General features: G+C 32.2%; 1 protein-coding gene and 1 long non-coding RNA gene across 2 annotated transcripts in view; both read right to left on the bottom strand.

The window, feature by feature from the left end:
- Positions 1–19,836, bottom strand: part of LOC127898719 (uncharacterized) — a 93,205-nt gene that overhangs the window by 3,209 nt on the left and 70,160 nt on the right. The gene's annotated exons all lie outside the window — the stretch shown is intronic.
- On the bottom strand, positions 65–3,947 carry LOC102627372 (uncharacterized). Its single transcript, XM_006480705.4, has 3 exons — positions 3,240–3,947; positions 2,065–2,232; positions 65–1,951 (listed from the first exon to the last, which is right to left on the bottom strand). Exons 1-3 carry the CDS (start codon positions 3,783–3,785, stop codon positions 194–196), a joined length of 2,472 nt encoding a protein of 823 aa, XP_006480768.1. The 5' UTR covers positions 3,786–3,947; the 3' UTR covers positions 65–193.

Raw genomic sequence — 19,836 nt, 5'->3', positions numbered from 1 at the left:
TGATCTGTAATCCTGTTTCATTTTCTGTAACTTTACTATTTGAGTTGCAGAGATAACTTGATGGAGTGAGAATTTCTTTTAACAATTAGCTAAGAGGCTTGCATGCCCCGTCAGTTACATGGCGTTGAGTTGAGTATTTGTCTTCAATAATCTCCCTTATGTTACCTGTTACCTGGAGATTATTATGTTGGATTCATTTTGGGTACGTAGCATTCAGCTTACAGGAAATTTCGTACAAATTAATATTCCTTGTGGGATTCTCCCATTTTATTAGTTCTTTTATCTCTTTCTCAATCTTTGTCGTTTCCTTCATCAGACTACTAATGCAGAACCCTAGGCCGTTCAACACAAGAACCGTTTGGCTTAAATGCTTTTCCTCGCCATCATAACCGTTGATACTATTAGCAACTTCCTTCGAATGTTGAAGGAAGGAGCTCAAAATTTCCTCAATTTCTTCTTCATCTGGACTTAGAGTCCTAGGCACATCTTCATTTGGTAATCTTCCGGACTCAACGTCGTGAGATATGTTTCTGTTTTGCCTCTCTGGTGCAAGTACTGCAAGCGACTTGATCAAAATCACCTCTTCAAAGCATTTCAGTGAATGGCCAACTTTTTCCTTGAAAAGCTCGAGATCATCATTTATCGGCTCTTGTATCTGTTTCCAGGAAACTCCAAATCTCTCTGATAATTGTGAAAGAAATTCAGTTTTGTAGGCCACAAAGAGTAAGAGATCTGCCATCCTTGATAAAGATGCCAATATATTTTCATAGCAACTGCCGTGAAAAGGCAAAAACCAGAAATTAGGTTCCATCTCAGCTTCTGCAATGAACTTATCTAATTCATTGATGTGGGATTTCAGTCTCTTCTGTTTATCTCTCAAGGCTGTAGGAGTCGCCTTGCCCTTTTGGTCGGCAAAAAGAACTATATCCTTAATGCCATCTTGAAGTGCCTGCAAACTCTGTGCAAGTTGAGCTTTTGCCAAAGTTGCCGCTCTTGCAGGCTGGAAGAGAATTTCTACAATGATGAAACAGATTAGTCCGAGGGAAGCCTCTGTGATTCGTGCAATTGCGAACTCACTTGGAGTGCCGTAGTTTTTTCTACCCAAGATCAATAATGCTCCTATAACTGCTGAAATTGCACCAGCTTCTTCATACATTCGGCTGTGCCTCAAGAAGCTGGAGAAGATAATCCAGGGGAGCAGAGGCAAGAACCTGAAATTCACCGACTTTTGGAGCAAAAAGCTACATATGACCCCATAGACTGATCCCATGGCTGTTCCTTGAGCACGAGCATTTGCGACTTTGAATGTTGCTTGTCGATTTGTTGCAAAACTGATGGCAATCGTCAATCCTGACCAATATCCATTCTCTTTATTATACATCAAACCAAGGATCACAGCAAGACCAAGAGAAAGCGAGCATTTAAGAGCAAAAACCAAGCTTTCAAGACTTGGTAACAGGAACAGACTGCTGCTGATCCATTTGAGTTTACACTTGAATTTATTTTGGTTTTGGGATTCACTTGATCCTTCAGTGTGAGTTTCCCTTGTTTCATTTACAACGAACTCAGCATTTGGAGCAACGGGTAAGCCATCTTGGAGCAGCTTTATGCAGTAAAAGAAGAATGAAGCTGGCACATCTTCTGTCGAGGAAATGGCTTTGAGTGACCATAGGGATTCGTCTTTGCAATTTTTCTGTGTCTCTGGAGCTGTGGTCGCATCGAAAGAAGCATAGCACTTTGCTTGTTCTAGTTTTAGACCTATCTCTGCTTTCAAGCTCTGTAAAACATCTCTTAAATCTTCATCAATCATGCCAACAGGGAAGGAAGGGCAAGAAGTTAAGGCCAGTTCCATGCCTCTAATTGGGATCTCAAGTTCTTGCAATTTCTCTCTGGGGTCCTTGTAGTTAGGTTTTAAGAATCTGATTTGAGGTCTCTCCCACAGCATGCCCTCCTGTTCACAAGAAAATAGCTATTCTTTTAGCTAATGTTATTTGGTGATTCAATGGAAAATGATCTTCATAGCTTTATAACTAGACATGGCTTTTACGGTTGATGTTCACTAACCTGTTTGTCTTTGATACTGAGCAGCTGCTTGGTCCCTGCTTTAAAGAGGGATTTTGCTTCTGAAATTGAGTCAAGTGCTGCTGCGTTGTCTTGGGCACAGAAGGCCTTGACAAAGTGATTCAACATCTCCGAAGCATTTTCTGCGTATAATTTGCTTGATTTTTTAACCTGCAAAGTCAAAAACATGTTAGAGGGCAAGATCAATACCATATAACTTGCACAAGAGTATGTACTATAAGGGATCCCATAGGTACATACGAGCTCCGAATAATCTTGTGATACATGACTATTGCCTTAAGTGTTTGATTAAAATAATTTATTTCTCTTTTTCTATTAGTTGTCAGTTACAGACCTCTGTTTAGATAAAAAATCAGATCATGAAAGAATCTATCTCCTCGCCAAATATCATCTTATAGAAACCATTAGGTGTATATTTTCCTGCGTCCCAAACCATTAGGTGTACATTATTATTGGAACGTCGCGATTGGGGTAAACAAATCTCTAATCTTTTTCTTGGAGATCGGATTAATTCTTGTTATCTTCCAACTAGCCAAAAGTTAAAGAAGAGCCTGAAACGTGAGTGACGGCCGGGAGCTGACATGGGAGACTTAGTTGGATTGCACAATTTTGAGCATCAAGCATAAGAATAGGGCTATTTGCATAAAAGCAGCGGCAAGCAATTTGTTGAGACAGCACTTACATGGAACAATATATATATGGGTTCAATCTGTCTATTACGTCATTTATGCTCCCTCAAAATTAAGTATTTTTTTTTTAAAGAGGAATCACTAAATAAAGTTAATTTTTCAAAATTATTTGCGTTTGTGTGTGATAATATATGCAAAATCAAAGGCAATGGACAAGATTGTGTTAGGACTTGTTCGATAAGATAAAATATGCAAAAGCTAAGGATTTATACTTTACGAGATTGTGTTATCTCATAGACTTTAACCTGAAACTATTGACATCATGTTTAAGAACAAAAGCGATGGTCGCTTAGATCATCCTACAATGGCCTAGAAACAAAAACGCATGCAAAATAAACAAGCCAGCCAACATTATCCAGAACTAAGTATGTATGGTTTTGATGGAGACTCAAATAAAATGCAATAGATGGAATCCTAAAAGAAAATAAAAGAAAACTCATTCGAGATTTAAGCAGTTACGTTAGATACCTCATGGTAAGCTAGCCGAGGGTATGGAAGCAGCATGGCCACAACAGATGCCAAAGCACCAAGTGCAGTACTTGATGCAACATGAATTGGGTGCATGACAATTCCAGTTTTTGCACCATGTACAACTGTCCCAACGCACACAATCACAATCTGTCCGAATGCAATCCGCTTAGCCATCAACGGCGTGGACTCTGGCAGCGCCACCACAAAAGACATAAGCGTCACAACTACCGCCGCTACGTCGGCGGTGAACCTGTCTGGTCCCACTGACCACAAGCATAGTATTGAGGGGATCATAATTTGTATGGTGGCATAGAGGGCATGCCAGCAGCCTCTAAGTGTGTCACCAAGTGTTGCATCTGACAGAATCAAGATTGTTGTCACATAAGAAAAGGCCGGAAACGCAGGCATGTGCCGGAGATGTTCCGGGCTATACAGGGTAGTGAAGCCTACTATGCTGCATGCTAGAGCAGTCCGTAATGCCGAGCCAAGGCGCCGACGCCATAACGCCTTTGTAGTACTATCTGCTCTTGTTATTGCTGCCATTGCAGCAGATATATATCTAGATGAGATGCCAAACAAAAGGGCTTTGTACCTGTGTTATTTTGGAGTTATTGTCCTTTTTGCGTGTTTAGCTTGAAGGCAAAAAGTAATAAAGAAGAGGAGATGTGAAAAATTAAAGTATTAACAATTGGATATAGATGAAAATGTTGTCCAAGTTTGTGGTGTCTTATATAGGAGAGATTTTACTGTTCATGTAACACCCCAAATCTAACACGTGCGGAGCACGTGAAGAAGGAGGTTACTCACAAATCATAATCTTTACTCATAAGTTTCAAACTGAAATTCCTCAAATTCTTATTCAAATAGATCCATAAATCCAAACGTCAAATACTAAATAATCTCTCTCGAGGACATATAAAAATAATAACAAAAGTCTCAAACTCCAAATTACACGTTCATAATAAAAGTAACTAAATAGAAACACAAGTCTATTCCTCCTCTTATTCAATAGCAAACGGAAACTGGAAATCATTAACTCCAAAGCTAAGTGCACCTCTCAAAAGAAACTTAATCTGCAAAAAAGTAATGACGAGGGGTGAGCCGTCAACTCGGTAAGTAAAACCATTCTGGACATCCATGAGTAACCCATGTAAAATTTACAAGAGGATCCGATATCAAAAACATTTTAAAAACTATTTACTTCTCAGCAAATTCGAAACTGTTTTCACATAATCTAAACCAAACAGAACGGGTTCCGTGATTTTTATAAAATAAAATACTAATCAGAAAATTATGAAATTAAAACTGGGAATCCTAGACACATATATTAACATACATATAACTTTCAGAATTTTTTGAGTTCATTTGGTGGTACAAATAGTCTTGTGAATCTGATCACAATACTGGAATCGTGGATTTCCAGTGCAGTGGTTTCTATTTCCAAAATACGTATAAAATTGAAAACGAAGTTGAATTTAATGAAATAAAATTTAATCAAGAAGCCCTACATGTCTAGTTTCCAGAAATATAAATTTTATAAGAAAATTCGTTCAGAAAATATAGCTTTAAAAATTCGAGATACTCATGCTGTTCAGAATAAACGTTGTGAACTTACCCGTCGCTTTGAGTCTCTCCTAAACAAAGGTTTGAATCCTAAGATTTGGGTAGGAGTGTAAAGAGCAGCAGAGAAGAAGGATAAACGTTGTGAACTTAGGGTTATGGAAGGGGGAAAAGTATGTATTTATAGGGGATCTTAAGAAACCCTATTCAATAAGGAAAAATAGCCCTTTTCCAAAATGATCTCATAAATAACCTCTATTTAATTAGTACCCCTTTCTAAATAAGGGTTATAGGCCACCCATAATTCTCAATGAAAGCCCAATTTCCATAATTTAATATGTATGGGAATTTGTGGCGTTACAGTTCATAAGTAGGATTACACTCACTTAATGCATATATGATATGAATGCATAAATTAAATATAACTATTAATTACATGATGATTTTTTAATATAAATGCGCACGTGTTATTTATGCATTGGTATAATACAATAGAAAGTACTCTAAAATCTTTATTTATATAGAGTTGGAGTTCTTTGTAATCAGTGGGACAAGCCCTTTTAAAAATTTTCAAACTTTTCTTAGTCCTTTGGTGCTCCAGGTTATGCAATATCCATGAGTGATTGGAGAATGGATTAACAAAGGTTTGATGTTGTTAAAATGGCTAATGAACTTGTACTATGGTAGATAGGAAATTAATGTTTACCATAATTAAGGATTAACTAGTGGGTAGACTCTAATTTATCCCTAATTAAATTGACAAAAAGTTATCCCTTTTTAAAATGACAAATTTTTAATTTACCTTCCAAAAGTGTAAAAATATTATTTTACTCCTAAGAAGATAAAAGAAAAAAAGAAAAAAAAAATTCCTTATTGTAATTCCCTGTTGTGTATATCCTTTATTTCCCACCAAAATATAATCTGGGTGACAATTAAGCAATGTCATGTGACCATGATCCAAATCTTTAGAAGATTAAGCAAATGCATGTCTTTGTTAATTGTTGGACTAAAATATTCAATTACGTGCAAGTTTAAGGTTCTGTTTAGAATTAAGGTGTTGTAACTTTTAAGTTACAGCTGTTATAGAAAAAAATTATAATTATGAAACAAAAATTAATAATACGTAGTAAATATAAATTATAAATAAGAATTTTGACAAAATCATTAAAGATGTAATAGATTTTCCAACGTACAATTGAAAAATCATATTAACATAACTTCTAAGTTACAGCAGTTAATGTTTACCAAACACTTTAGCGCACCGTAACTTTTAAGGTACAATTGTCCAACTTCAATTCCAAATACACTGTAAGCAACATTCTAAGATGGATTATCGGTAACATTAAGTCATATTATTGGGAATTAATCTAACTGATTAGAGAGAGTTATGCTTCCCATACTTTTGAGCCTAGCTATCTCAATTATTAGGTTGGATGGGGAAAGAATACTAAAGCACTTGCATCAGGCATCCGTTCCGCACTTATTCACTACAAATTGTTCGCAACTTCTCAGCAGGAGATGTTGTTTTGTCAGTCTAAGTATATTTTGCAGTAATATTACTGAAAAATGGGACAGATTCTTACTATCATACGCTTGATAAGTAAGCAAGAAGCCTTTCCAAGTCGAATTCATTGATGAGAGTGACAACAAGGCGTCATACATGACAAGGAAGGCACATATTGGAAAGCACCAAGTGTCGAGAACAGCAGCTCAACTTGTTAATCAAGTCGCCTTAATTAGCTTTCTTTTGATTAATTCAAAACAGTTTTCTTAGATGGAAGTGTTCATTAAGATTGTGACTATCTCATTGATTTGTGGAGTATCTCGTCCGCATCAGACTCCTCGATTGGCAGCTGCAGCTACGGTGGGTGGAGCTCCCTCTGCCTTAGGTTGCAGGGCACTTTATATTAAGGTTAGGGTCAACCCACTTGATGCACGCCATTTAATTAGGTACATTGGGAGACCATATTTTGATCGTTATAATTTCCAACTAATAAATTCTCGATTAACATGTTCCATTATTGCATCGTTCAGATTCAATCAAATTAAAAGGTGACGGCCCTCTCTCATCCCCAAAAAAAAAAAAAAAAAAAAAAAAATGGTGACAGCCCTTTTAATCCACTAGTTAGATTAAGGAAATTGAGCGTGTATGCTTTGTCTATCACTTGTCGAAAGAATTAAAGCACAAGTGACATGCACTTTAGTATCAAACAGTCTCAACTTTTAGATTTCTAATGTCCGCCTCAAATGTGCAATCAGACCTAAAAACAAATCACTTGGCCTTTTCCTTTTGTGCTTGTTTTATTTATTTATATTTTTTATAAAAAAAAAATAAGAGGGTGGGCAAAACCCAAATTTTTGTTCTTGATTACACACCTGCAATTGAACGTTATGAGTTTATGCATTCATTATAAGTAGGGTAGCCAGAAATTAAACCCAGGGGAAGCATATTTAATTTTTGTAAAAAATTTGACTTTCTTCAGGCGTGTTTATTTAATTTTGGATTTAACGCACTCATTTAGAATGTTATTTAGTTTTAGATTTAATATACTCACGTAAAGTGATTTTGTTAATAAAATATAATTTTGAACCTTTTTTTTTTCAGTATTTAAAGCCAGCGGGGACAAGTTAAAATTTTTATTAGGAGAGAAAGAACCATTAGTTGAAATTACAAAATAATTTTAAAAAATATTAGGACCAGCGCCGGTCCCCATGTGGCTCCGCCATTGATCATATTCACTAGAATGCTGGCATCCAAAATCTACTCTGAAAAGCCCTTATTAGAAGCGAAAAAGTCATTTTTTTGGATATCTGGTGGGGAAATTCTCCTGAGAGATCGTTTAGGCTCTGCTTGGTATTACAGTTGCACAGTTGTATTTTAAAATTTAAAATACTATAAATACTTATTGTGTGACTTAAAAGTAAAGTTGAGTACCTATAATATTTTTATTATTTTGTCAAAATTATTATTTGAAAGTCATATTTATCATATGTTATTAATTTTTATTTTGTAGTTTCAACTTTTTTACAATAATTGTAACTTAAAAGTTACACAATGATTAATAACGGTCTTAGACACTATTTAATATTGAGGTTGCGCGGCTGTAACATTTTAGTAAACATTAGCTATTAGAACTTAAAAGTTAAGATAATTCAATATTATTCTTGTATACGATCAAAAATCTATAATATCTTTACCATGGCTGGCTTTAGAGCACTTGTGGGCTTAGACGAATTTTTTTTATGAGGTTTCATTTTATTATGCAACTTCCATACAAATAAATAAATAAATAAATAAACTCAAAAAAAAAAAAATAAAAGAGCTCAAAATTTGTTCTATCTTTGATTCTTGAATTTCAAGAATAATCAGAAAGATCCTAAAAATTTTAAAAAATAGAACCTAGAAAAATCAGTCAAGAAGTTATTTTTTTACATTTATTAGAACTATTACAAAAGCAAAGAAAAAATAAAAATAATATTATTTTTAGATAGAATATTTAGAATAGTAGCACATAAAAAGTTGAAATGATGAAATGATGATCACATAATGGATATGGACTTTGTATCTCAAGAAATTATTTTTTCTTTTTAAAATGAGCCGATGAATATAATAATTTTATTTGAAAAGAGAAGAGTAGAAACTTTTTTCGTCTACTGATAATTTGAAATTATAAGGTTTTTAATAGAAATTAAAAGCCAACGATTGTAAAGTTAAATAATTAAGTTTTTATAGGAAATTGAAAAGGTAATGAATTTATTTGTTTATTTATTTTTTTGGAAAGACTAGTGATTAATGAATTATTGGTTAGATAATATTAATAACTATATCACTTTAACACAAAGGCTATCAAATATAGATTTTCTATTAAAAAATAATTCTTAATTATAAAATAATTACTAATTAAATAGATGTCTAATAGAATTTCCTATGAAAACGTAATTTAAAAAGGGGTAATTTTTAGGGACCTCCCTTAAAGTTTGGCGTATTGATACTTGAATAGAAAATATGACTGTAATTACAGAGACCTTCCCTACCGTCTGTAGTCATTTTTCTTGATCGTTAGTTGATTAGTGATAGGTCGAAACTACCCTTGCCTCTGCAAAAAGACTAAAAATGGAGGCATTTATTGGATGACACTCAGCTCTGCTCTACTCCTACAGTTGTTCCAAGGCTGAAAAAAGAAAAGGGGCCATTTCCTTTTCCCCTGGCGCCAGAACTCCGATTTTGATAGCAGCAAAAAAAATAAAGTTCTATGCACCCTGCAGGAGAACATACTTTATAAGCAGCAACTCTTGCCAATGGAACTCCCCCTCTGGCAGTGCCTTGTCCCACTCTGAAAAAACTAGCATCCTTTACTTCATTTCCAGAAGCTATAGAGGCTGCATGGGTTCCATGACCCTCTTAATCCCTAGCAATATTATCATACACAAGTAATAAAATAAAACTTGCGACTTGCTATTTGAAAGTCGAGAAATTTGCATTCGGTGCCGACCAGATCTGAGTTTGGTGCTGACGACCACCACGCCAACAGGGGCAGCTTTGCAGTTGATACCTGTAAGTGCACAAATTGGCCATTGACCATTGAGAGGGCATGGAATGGAAATTGTTCGGGCTTCTTTGCAGTTGTCGAATTCAGCATTTGGACTCCATTTGAGAGAACAAAATCAGATTGCAGCTTTGGGTTAACATAATTAATTTGTCCACAATATTAACAATAAGACACTTGGATCTTTTTCCATCCTCATCAGTTCTCTCCCTAATTACTACAACTTGCACTATAACTTGATGAATGAATAAAAATTTGCTGATCCAAGATCGTCTTGTTCATACGTGCTTCGATTGATGAAAGAGAAAATGGTTTTGAGTGTTTCAATGGGTATATCTTCAAAGCAACTTTTTGTCTATTTTAATTTTAAATGCGCTTTTACTAGTTTACCCTCATCTACTAACTATATATGAATCTGAGTATAAACGGCAGGGGAGGTCTCTGTAATTACGATTATACTTTCTATAAGGGAGGTCGCTAAAAATTACCCTTTAAAAAAGTCTTTATTAATTAGAGAATTATTAAAAAAACTCAAAAAATGAGGCCCAAAATATGAGGTCTGAAGCGACTACCTTGTTTATCTATACTTAAAGTTACCCTTGATTTTTACTATTTTTTGAAAAATTATTTTTTAAAAAGTTACATTTACTACAAATTATAAATTTTTGTTATAAATTTTTTTCATAATATCCGTAGCTTAAAAGTTTAATATTTTAATAACAAACAAAACCAACTTGGTAATTGATGAAGACAAGTGCAACTCACATAAGAAGTACCAACAACACCTCAAATGCCGCTAAATTTTTTATTTTGTATTAAAAGCATTTAAACTAGTGTCATTTATGTCATCTGTAGAGACTACCAAAAATGGTATAGTCATACTGCAATGCTGATCATGCATGATTCATGAGTTCATTTCTATTATCCCAGCAAAGACAGCACTTTAACATACAAGCATTATAACTCCCTTTGCTATTGCTTGTGTAAGAAATGAGTAATCTTCTCAGTTGATGTACTGTGAAATCGATTAAAAGAACAAACATTAGAAATCATAAATTAAAATGCGGCTAATTAGGGAAGGCAATGGGGTGGGGTAGGGTTGGGATGGAGAGGTCTATCCCATTCCCCACCCCACTAAAATTTTTTGTTTCCATTCCCCAATAAATTTAGTGGGGTGGGGATGGAGAATCCTCATATGGAGAATGATTTCCACATCCCCACCTCATTCCCAATTTACCTATTTTATAGTAGGTATAGAAACATAATTTCATTAAATTAAAAATTAGAGATTTAAAATAAAATTATCACTATATTATAAAGTATTTAAATTATTTAAAAAAACTCTAAAAGTTTAAAACAATATCTTAAAATGATATCAAAACTGAAAAATGTTTGAAGAGAACAACACCATAAAAGAAAAAAAAATAACAATGTTTTAGAGTGGAAAAAGAATTATATTTTAGGGTTTTCTTTTAGTTATATCATGTTTATATTACATAAAAATAAAAAGAAAATTCATTAATTGACATTATATTTAATAAAACAAAGATTATTAAATAAGAATTAAAAAAATATTTGTATATAATAGGAATTTGGGTGGCGGTGGGGTGGAAAATACAAAACCAAATCCTACCCCGTTAAGAATTTGGGGATTATTTTTTCTCAATTCTCCAAAAATTATTCAAAATTTTCTCTATTTAAAGTGAGACTTCATGGGACCCCAAACCTTTGGAGGATTTTACCATCCCTACGGCTCATCAAGGCCTTGAGAGGTTACAAACTTACAATGGCCCCCGACCATTCCCTAAATCTTCCCCAATTTAAGACTCGATTAACAAAAAAGAATAAGAGCATTTAATATGTATTAGCAAGCCATCAAAAGTAGCAGTACTGTATTTCATATTTTATTTTGAGCTGCATATAAGTACATAACTATATAAGTTACGATCTAATTGCGACTGCAAATGTGATAGGTGTCCATTGATGCAGTTGTAGGCCCCACAACATAGCTCTATTGATGATAAATAGCTACGCACACAATTGCACTCCTTATAATGAGAGACCTAATAATAAATAGCTACACGTGCAACTGCACATCTTATAGTGCGAGACCTAATGATAAATAACTACACGCGCAACTGCACACCTTATAGTGTACGACTGCACGCACCTAATCAAAATCCTAACTATATAAGTCAGTATTGTTAAAATTGTATTTGAAAAATTAAAAGTAAACCATGCCAATATATGTTGCATAAATCTTGGTGTAAGCTATATATTCGTAAAATAATGACATTTGATCGATACCACCAAAAGAAACGATAATATTGTAACATGAACAATGCTGTTATTTTATGTGCTAGAGTGGTATTATAGAATAATAACCCTATTTTCGTTTTAGTGGTGTTCAAATGTACACGCTCATTTATTGACATATTAATATTCATTGTGATTTAAACTTTGTGCTGATGATTGGTATAAATGCATGGGTGACAGAATTTTATGAAAAATAAGCGCTGGATCCAAATTCTAGCAGAAGTGTTTGAATGAACCAATACGATAGTGCTTAGTGTGAAATCTGTAGTAACAGATGGCAAGATTTTCCCAACACTACGATTGTGAGCACTCATCTAAAATAAAAAGTTTCCTACTACCCATGCGAAGCCAAGTTGTTAACTCTTTCATCTATAATGCATAACTTTGTATCCAGGGGTCCCATACATAGAATATATAGGTGACGAATTTGCACCATGAAATCCTATCTTGTCACATGTGAACCAGCACAGATCAAACTGGGAAAAGGGATGCACATGTGGTGGCTAAAAGAACAAGCACCATAGAACAGACCATAATCACGGCTGAGCATAGGTCAAGGGGAAGTTTGTTATTTAATTTACTCCAAATCTTCTGATGAAATCATTTTCTGAGCATGTCCTTAGGCGTAGCTTGGCTGGCCATTAATGTTTTTTGAGCTCGGAGTTACCCTAGTTCGAGTAATAAATTAGAAAAAAGGGGTTAGTATTTAATAGATGAGGCTTCTCATCTTAATCCAAACTTCAATAAATAAATAAATAATTATTTTTCAAAATGTACACTGAGTGAGAAGTTTATCGTTTCTTAAATGCATACTTTGGATCGACACAGCATTAGCAGATTTTTGCATTTTATGCATATATAGTATACAACAGAGGGCATGTTAAACTCAGAACAAATTAATTTCAAGTTAAACTAAACCTATTTATTGAATAAATTTTTGGATAGTTCAGCGTTAACGGATTCGGATAATTTTCATAACAGTAGTGATAATTAACCCCCTCAATTTATCTCTTCAACCCCTACCTTACAATTAACCTAATTAACTTCTTACATTACTCTCATTAAAAATAATTATTATTTTCGCCCCACCATTTATCTTCATCACCTCTAAGTTCATTATCACCATTGCCACCAAATTAAAATTTCAAAACACAATGTTTTTTTAATTGAAATAAAAATTAAATAATAAGATTAAGATGACAAAATAATTAGATCCAAAAAAACAAATCTAATCTATATATCTATATAAAGCTAGGACTTGAGGAGGTGATGTGGCATCATCATTTTGCTTCTTTGTATATTCTCTATTATCTAATAAATAGAGAATTTTTTTTTTTAGATTTGGCTTTTCATCTTCTCATAATTAATTTGATTGTGTTTAACTCATTTAATAAACAGTAACTTTATTAATATATATCATCACTCATCTTTTTATATTTTCTATTATCTAAAATATCTAAAATATTGGTGGATATTCTTTGTACTTTTTTTTCTCTTTCTATTTAAATTCAACAATATATAATCATTAATAATAATTAATTATAAGTCATTTGAAACATTTATTTATTTTATTATGTTAGCAATTAAACTTTAGTGGCTTAAAATACATGAATTAATTAACATAGGAAGAGAGGTTTTTTCATTTATAAAGTTAGGACTTGAGGAGGTGATGTGGCATCACCATTTTGCTTCTTTGTATATTCTCTATTATCTCATAAATAGAGAATTTTTTTTAGATTTAGCTTTTCATCTTCTCATAATTAATTTGATTGTATTTAACTCATTTAATAAATAGTAACTTTATTAATATATATCATTCCTCATCTTTTTATATTTTCTATCATCTAAAATATTGGTGGTATTCTTTGTACTTTTTTTTCTCTTTCTATTTAAATTAAACAATATGTAATCATTAATAATAATTAATTATAAGTATTTTGAAATATTTATTTATTTTATTATGCTAGCAATTAAACTTTAGTGGCTTAAAATACATGAATTAATTAACATAGGAAGATAGGTTCTTTCATTTTCCCTCAACAATGCCACTAAGACCTAATTTTAATGCCATAATCCCATATTTAATTATGCAACCTTTTGTTGAGTGTCTTTTTCTTCAAAATTTATTATACTATCAATTAAACTTTAGTGCCTTAAAATACATCACCTAATTAATATAAGAAGAGAGGGTCTTTCATCTTCCCTCAACCTCATCTTTTTATATTCTCTATTATCTAAAATATCTAAAATATTGGTGGATATTCTTTGTACATATTTCTTCCTCTTTCTATTTCAATCCAACAATATGTAACCATTAATAATAATTAATTGTAAGTCTTTGGAAACATTCATTTATTTTATTATGCTAGCAATTAAACTTTAGTGGCTTAAAATACATGAATTAATTAACATAGGAAGAGAGGTTCTTTCATCTTCCCTCAACAATGCCACTAGAGCCTAATTTTAATACCATAATCTCATATTTAATTATGCAACCTTTTGTTGAGTGCCTTTTGGCTTCTTCAAATTTTATTATGCTAGCAATTAAACTTTAGTGCCTTAAAATACATCAATTAATCTATATATCTATATATATATATATAAAGTTGGGACTACAAGAGGTGATGTGACATCACCATTTCTAATCTTCTCATATTCTCTATTATCTAATAAATTGGTTGAAATTAAAAAATAATTACATTACAAAATATTAAAAATAGAAAATAATTATTAGATTATAAATGATTACATGTCTTTTCCTCTTTCTATTTAAATTCAACAATATGTAACCATTAATAATAATTAATTATAAGTCTTGAAATATTTATTTGTTTTATTATGCCAACAATTAAATTTTAGTGGCTTAAAATACATCAATTAATTAATATAGGAATGAAGGTTCCTTCATCTTTCCTCAACAATGCCATTAGAGCCCAATTTTAATGTCATAATCCCATATTTAATTATTCAATCTTTTGTTTAGTGTCTTTTGGCTTCTTCAAACTCTATAAACATTAAATATTTAAGATTTGTGTCATCATTATTTCTTCCTCTTTCTATTTAAATCCAACGATATGTAACCATTAATAACAATTAATTATAAGTCTTTTGAAACATTCATTTATTTTATTATGCTAGCAATTAAACTTTAGTTGCTTAAAATACATCAATTAATTAACATAGGAAGAGGTGTTCTTTCATCTTCCCTCAATAATGCCACTAGGGCCTAAGTTTAATTTTAATAATTTTAATGTCTCTTCGTCTTTCTATTAAAATCCAACAATATGTAACCATGAATAATAATTAATTATAAATCTTTTGAAACATTCATTTATTTTATTATGCTAGCAATTAAACTTTAGTAGCTTAAAATACATCAATTAATTAACATAGGAAGAGGGGCTCTTTCATCTTCCTTCAACAATGCCATAAGGGCCTAATTTTAATGCCATAATCTCATATTTAATTATGCAACCTTTTATTTAGTGTTTTTTGGCTTCTTCAAATTTTATTATGCTAGCAATTAAACTTTAGTGGCTTAAAATACATTAATTAATTAACATACGAAGAAAGGTTCTTTCATTTTCCCTCAACAATGCCACTATGGCCTAATTCTTCTTATTCTAAATTTAAGTTTCATTTGCTTGTCATCATCAGCAACACAAGTCGATTATGATGCAACTACCATTATAATTAATGGAGAATGACGAGTTATCTTCTCTGGTGCAATTCATTATATTTTCGCAGCAGTCCACAAGTACTGTATGCAAATAATTAATTTACAATTTCTCAAATCACTTGCACTTTCACATTTTCTTCTTCTTTTAACCCAAAAAAAAAAGGTACTTTGCTGCGAAAATATTATCTTAATTTTTTTTCCTAACAAGCCAAACATAATCCCACATTCAAAACGGTGCGCTTTCATGTTTAGGAAAAATTATGGGCAATATTTTTGGATCCAACAACATTGTTATTCTTAAAATATGTAAAATTTGATATGATTTATTTCTATATGCGTTATATTTGTGCAGATGTGGCCAGATCTTATACAGAAGGCAAAGGATGGAGGGCTCGATGCAATTGAAACTTATATTTTGTGGAATGCTCATGAGCCTCAGCGTCGTTAGGTGCCAATTATTATTATTATTATTATTATTATTATTATTATTATTATTATTATTATGTGCGATCGTTATTATTATTGAAATAAACATACAAAATTAACTTGATTAATCTTCCTTTTGAGAAGAGATTAGAACGATGTCTTAGAAAATTTGAATTTCATCAAATTTTTAATTTTTAATTTGATATTTTCAAAGCTGCGCAAAGCGCAGTTCTATTTCCTAGTTACTATAATAAAACTAATACCCAGTTAATTAGATATTCCAAAAACATAACCCACGATCCAAAGTCAACATGCAATTATCCAAAATATTTTTCTAATTGAATTTAAGTACTATTGATTAAGGACAATATTCAGAAGTAAAATTCTTGAGAAGCTGGATTGAGGGATTCAGACTCAAATGGGAGATGCAATAGAAACATAAGTGAGAAAATAGTGTAGTGAATCACAATGATCGGTACAATTTTCATCATATATTTTATTTTTTATTTTTTATTCTCCTCTTGGTCTCTGGTGCTTGATCATTGCTATAAACAACAGAGAATTAAAAAAAAAGAAAAGAAATTAGTCAGATTACATTTTTTATTGATTCAAAGATATTAAAGTTAAGTTTCTTCAATTATGGGACAAATTAACTTGATGGAATTACACCTCTTTAGACTCATAGGAAGTTAGGAAATCCTCTCTAATTGACGGTGATGGTGAATTTGGTGGTGAAAAAGATAAGTGGCGGGGATGCTGAGGTTTAAGAGAGATGTGAGAGAGAAGATGAAATAATAAATATTTTAATTAGGGTAATTATGCAATTAAAATAAATTAAATTAAAAGTAGGAGTTGGTGAGATAAATTGAGGGGGTTAATTATCATTATTCCCCAAATTTTTGGATTTAGATTGGGGTTGTCCACTTGCCTTACCAATTTATTTTTTTAATTACATGAGACTAATGCTCAGATTACAACTCATATTTAATGAGATTAGTATACTGATATTTACAATCAAATAATTATTGGGACTAATTTACAACTCTTATATAGCACAATCCATATTTTAACCCCCTCTAATATTCGAGGGACATCCACTCCACTCACATTACGTCAACTCCACTTATATTTCAAAAGGGAGAGGACTACCTTCATTCAAATTGAAGAAGGAAATTAACCCCCACAATTCGTTCTGGGGGCTCGAACTCATGACCTCACAATTATGAGACTTGGATTCTAACCACTAGGCCTTACCCAACCTGGATTTAAACTAACGCATGCTCACTCTTATTCAAACTAGTTTTCCAGTTGACAGGCAGAGTATGCTAAACAAGTTGTCCATTGTAATTCAATGGTACCAATCTAGTAGGTTGAAAGCAATGCTACAGGAAATATGAAACTGCCATAATGAACAAGAAGCCAATTGGATATGTATGGATACACTAAGGCCATGTTTGGTTGACAGGAAAGGATGAGAAAAATGAGGTGAATTTAAAATCCTCATTGATTTCTTTTGTTTAAGGAGACTCAAAATTAATTTCTACAGAAATTCAATATATGATGTATTAAGGAATTCAGATTTTTCTTTAGTGATGTTTGGTTTGAAGAAATGGGAGGAGAGAAGAGGAAAGAAATGAAAGGGAATGGAGAAGAACATGGAGAAGCGGAATAAGAAAATTAAATTTCATTATTTGGTTTAACATAAATTTTCATTGGGAAAGGGATTACAATTTTTATTTTTGGATAAATTTGCCCTTTACTTTAAATACTAAATTGTAAATATTAGTAATTAAATATAATTTAATGTCAATATTAAACTTTTGTCAACTTATAAACCATTTTTTTGTAATGTCAGTGCCCAAAAAATTCATGATTATATATATATATAGCGGAAAATGAGTATATCAAAACAATAATACGCATAAAATGAGTGCATCAAAACAACAATAGACCTAATATAAGTCATCAAAACAATAACAAGCTTAAAATTATTTAAATTCATCGCTAAGGAAAAGTTTGACCCAAGCTTCTTTCTCCTCATCACAAAAACTAAAAAAAAAAACTGAGTGAGGCATTATCACAAGCAATTAAAGTGGCAACTCTGAGGTGTTCTACCATTGTAAGACTATCAATCTTCTTCAACTCCTCACTCAATCCTACTTATTTGTCATTAATTTCTTGCCATAGAGCTCGAATAGAAGTTTCTTTCATTTCCATGATAAAAAGAGTTGTTAGCTCTTTAAATGACTTTCCACTCTCTTCTGAATCTTCAGTTACTAATGAGCTATTTGAAGTTGTTGGACACTTTTTTGGAGCATGTGAAATAGACATACTATCATCCAGATCATCCCACACATTCAAAATTCAAACTCTCTCATTCAATTTCTTTGCTCACTTTTGTTCTCTCAAAATTTTTTATAGCATCTGCAAGTGCACCTACATTCTTTCCAGTTGTATGATCTTTACCATAAATCAAATACAAATCTTCATAAAATGTGAATGCTTTATTCTTGAAATTTATTGCCTCTTTATGACTATGCAATTATTTAAATACATCAAACTTGTGATGACAAATAATAATTAAGTTAAAAATTAGAATCATTCATTTATACCAATATCCAATCTGAGGTGCATTTCCAGAAACTCCTCTTTTACTTCACAATCACAGTCCACATATTTATGCATGAGGATTAGTGGTGTGTTAAGGGTTGTTAATGTGCAAGTGTACACAATAAGTAATAGAATGATGAGTACCAAGATCGTCTCCATATAAATTGAAGTTATAGGAATTGCTACAGCAATCTTAACAGTGCAATTTTAATAAACTAAATAGAACAAAATAAATGATGAGATGAGAAATCTATTGAAATTAAAAATGCAGTAAATAGAATGCAATAAAGAGAAGCTAAAGTCAAATATAAAAATATACTCAATGACAAAGAGGTAGTTGGGTTCTAAACTCATTTACTGGTTATTGACTATCTTTTAATTGATGCATAGTTGCTACAACCTTTACTACAGCACTGGACATAATTTTTAATGCATCCTCAGCTGTCGGATTTTGGATATCTTCTATTTATATGCAGTCTAACAGTGACTAGTTATTAAACTAACATCATATATAACATTATACATTTTAGATTCTAATTGCCTTACAAGGTGAATCCCTATGTCTAGTTCTTCACTAATCTTAATCAAATATGAACCTATTCAAATCGAGATTAACTCAACTTGAGAAACCTAATCTAAAACTATGTATTTGAAATACTAACTAGGCAACCAAGAGGGGGGATGAATTGGGTTTTTAAAATTTAAACTAAACAAATTGAACAATAATTTAATCTATTGCCTTAATCAAATAAAAAACAATAAATTCAATAAGGCTCAATAATAAAATAGTAAGGGAAGAGAAAACAAACACAATGATTTTTACGTGGTTCGGCAATCCCCACCTACGTCCACGCCTCCAAGCTCACTCGGCTTGAGGATTTCACTATCCAAGTCTCCCAAGGCTTCAAGTTTTTTACAATTGACTTCCAAGGTGTCAATGGACTTTGACAATCAGGAGATTATCTCTCCAATCTCTTCACCCCAAGTGTTTCTCACACTTGTACACTCACAATTTGATGAGAAATGAAAATTACAACAAACAACTCTCTTTTAGAGTGGATATACAAATGATAGCTCAATGAAGATTTTAATTTATGATGATTTGCGAAATTGAAGCTCAATATATATTGTGTGCACTTGTTTATGCTTGCCAATATTACCAAAAATAAATTGGATTTGAGTTTATATAATTTGAACCCAAAAGTTAGCCGTTATGAGTTTTCTGATGATAACCGACTTGTTGCTTTTGGAATCTGGTTAGCCGCTTTTATGTTACCATTACAGCAAATATTTAAATTTTAGAACATCTGGCATGCTGCTTTCGAAATTCGGTTAGCCACTTTCATTCTAGTAAGCTACTGCCCAAAATTCGGTCTATCGCTTGTCAAATCTGGTTAGCCGCTTGCTACAATGACTGCTATAGTGAACTATTTTCTAAAATTATAATTTTGACCCA

Source organism: Citrus sinensis, chromosome 6 (assembly GCF_022201045.2).
Source record: "Citrus sinensis cultivar Valencia sweet orange chromosome 6, DVS_A1.0, whole genome shotgun sequence".
In the NCBI taxonomy this organism is placed as follows: Eukaryota; Viridiplantae; Streptophyta; class Magnoliopsida; order Sapindales; family Rutaceae; genus Citrus; species Citrus sinensis.
This window is presented reverse-complemented; position numbering and strand designations above follow the sequence as displayed.